Source organism: Sphaeroforma arctica, assembly GCF_001186125.1.
Source record: "Sphaeroforma arctica JP610 unplaced genomic scaffold supercont1.43, whole genome shotgun sequence".
Taxonomy (NCBI): domain Eukaryota; class Ichthyosporea; order Ichthyophonida; genus Sphaeroforma; species Sphaeroforma arctica.
In genome coordinates, this window is record NW_014040515.1 from 17,565 (window position 1) to 19,932 (window position 2,368).

General features: G+C 45.1%; 1 protein-coding gene across 1 annotated transcript in view; it reads right to left on the bottom strand.

Moving 5' to 3' along the window:
* Positions 1-2,069, bottom strand: part of SARC_01134 (hypothetical protein) — a gene marked incomplete at its 5' end in the record, with an annotated part of 7,018 nt that extends 4,949 nt beyond the window's left edge. The window contains 4 exons of the mRNA XM_014305141.1: positions 502-687; positions 930-1,045; positions 1,621-1,702; positions 1,986-2,069. Coding sequence (XP_014160616.1) covers positions 502-687; positions 930-1,045; positions 1,621-1,702; positions 1,986-2,069 — 468 coding nt within the window. The remainder of the gene's footprint in view (positions 1-501; positions 688-929; positions 1,046-1,620; positions 1,703-1,985) is intronic.
* Between the last annotated feature and the right edge of the window lie 299 nt (positions 2,070-2,368).

A 2,368-nucleotide genomic window follows, 5' to 3' on the forward strand; every position in this document is an offset into this window, starting at 1 on the left:
TATATATATATATATATATATATATATATATATATATTATATATATATATATATATATGTATGTGTGTATGTATATGTATGCATGTGAGTGAGTGAGTGAGTGAGTGAGTATGTGCATGTGCATGTGTAGGTACAGGTAAACGCGTATAGTCATGTATATTCGTAGATATTTGGATGTTAATATTGAATTTGATAGGTCAAGATCTCGTATTTTCTCTCTCTTCAATTTTGGTAACCACATCACCTGAATTTCACATAGTGTAATACTTCCATTTCTGAAAAGTCAGCTTAGTTACTCATATCCAATACACCTGATGCCACCAACTTTAGAACTTCCAGTAAGGGCTCACATGATCGCATTACCATTCCAAGCACACACCACAAACATGTACACCTGGAGTCAGTAAGGTAAACACATACTTTGCTCATCCTAGCCTCATACTATATGAACAAACATATACCTCGTACACAGTGATGCAAACAATACATGCTTCAGCGTACCTTATTGAGCAGTGCAATCACCACCGACACAAACACAGCTGGCTGTAGCCCTGGGATCTTTAGTGCCGGCAGCAGATCGCGTATGCGACCGACATCGTTCTTGTCCACACACCGTAGCACGTACAGTCCCAACAACTTCTGCGCACACTCATTCTCGAGCACCTCGGGCAGTGCAGGGGGGTCGAACTGGTGCAAATTGTATCGCATGATAAACCAGGCTTAGTGGGCGGGTGCAGAGCATTGCGGGAGCGAACTGGTGCAAATTGTATCGCATGATAAACCAGGTTAAATGGGCGGGTGCAAAGCAGTCCGGGAGTTCCAGGTGGATGGCTAACGCATACGGGATGACTCACCAAACAGTCAAGCAGAGAACGACTACGAGCGTACCGAACTATCGTTTAGCTATACGAAACCGCGAGCTTACTCACCTTGGATTTGGGTAGCCCGGCGTGCTGTTCGCAAGCAGCAATGGCATCGTCCACCATACGGCACACCAGCGCAGGCATAAACTCCTTCAGCATGAATGCGTCCGGCTCTGGGATTTCTGTGTGGGGAAATACAACGAGCTGCATGAATACATGTCCCTGAGCGGTTATAAGCGGACGTGATGTTTAGGGAGAATTGCGAATGGTCTGTCCATCGTGTATTTCTTTTTTGGGCTGTGATCTGCAGAATTCGGGTTGATAGAGATGTCTTGTTTACCTTAAACCCTACTGTGCTGTGCGTTTCGGATATCTTTTTTATGTGCAGCTACGAGATCACGATACTAATTCACTTTGGAGCAAGTTAATGGTTGATGTATCGAAACTTACCGATTTTACCAGCTAGCATACAAATGTACCGAAGCATTCGATGTCAAGTGTGAGCAATACTAGAAAGCATTGCGACCCACAATAGCTATGCCATTAATAGAAATATACACACGAGCACCTACACGACTGTGAACAGGACACACCAAGTCATTCGACGGCCGAACAACTACACCAAGCCCACAACACTCCACTGCCACAACCGTACTATCCACCAAAACAATCCGCCTCTCCTTCAAAGGTACACAGAAGTATACAACCAAGACTCAAGTGCTCAAGTGGACTGCCCTCGTCAACTGCAAAGACCTACCGTAGTGTTCGTTGACTACGGACGAATGCGCCGAGACACCCAAACTGACCAGCTGAGAAATATACCGAATGCGATCGTCTTCCTGTATGCCAGTTTGTGTGGGAGTGGTCGGTTCTGATTGTGTCAGTAAACGGAAATAAGGTATCACGCTTGTGCACTGGAGCGACGTGGCAGAGTCCATAGGCTTAAGAAGTTGCGATATATACTGACAGACAATCTGGACTGCTTTATTTCCTAATTAAACCAGACCTACAGCTACTGCAACCAGGCCTGCAGTTGAGTACAGTACAGACTGTCATCGATTCTTTCCGCGTTCAGCGCCTGACAGCGAATTGCAAAGGGGTGAATCTCTCACCACAACTTACATTTGGTAAGCCGCCCTTGGACCCAGCTCCCAAATCGACCTTCTCACTCAGGTAGTTAAAGACATTACACAGGAATGTATTCATTGTGAAGGGGTCGATGATAATCATCGCGATGTCACTGGTAAAGGTGTGTGAAGGGCATGGCCGATACGTTAGCTACGTGCAATCGGCGAGCAGCAGGCAGGACTTTGGTACGAACTCACTCCAACCGAGCAACAAAAACCCCTGAACCCTATACCTTATGATGTGGTCATTTGAAGACTATACCTTATAATGTGGTCATTTGAGGACTATACCTTAGAATGTGGTCATTTGAGGACTATACCTTACAGTGTGGTCATTTGAGGACTAAACCTTATAATGTAGTCATTTGAGGACTATAC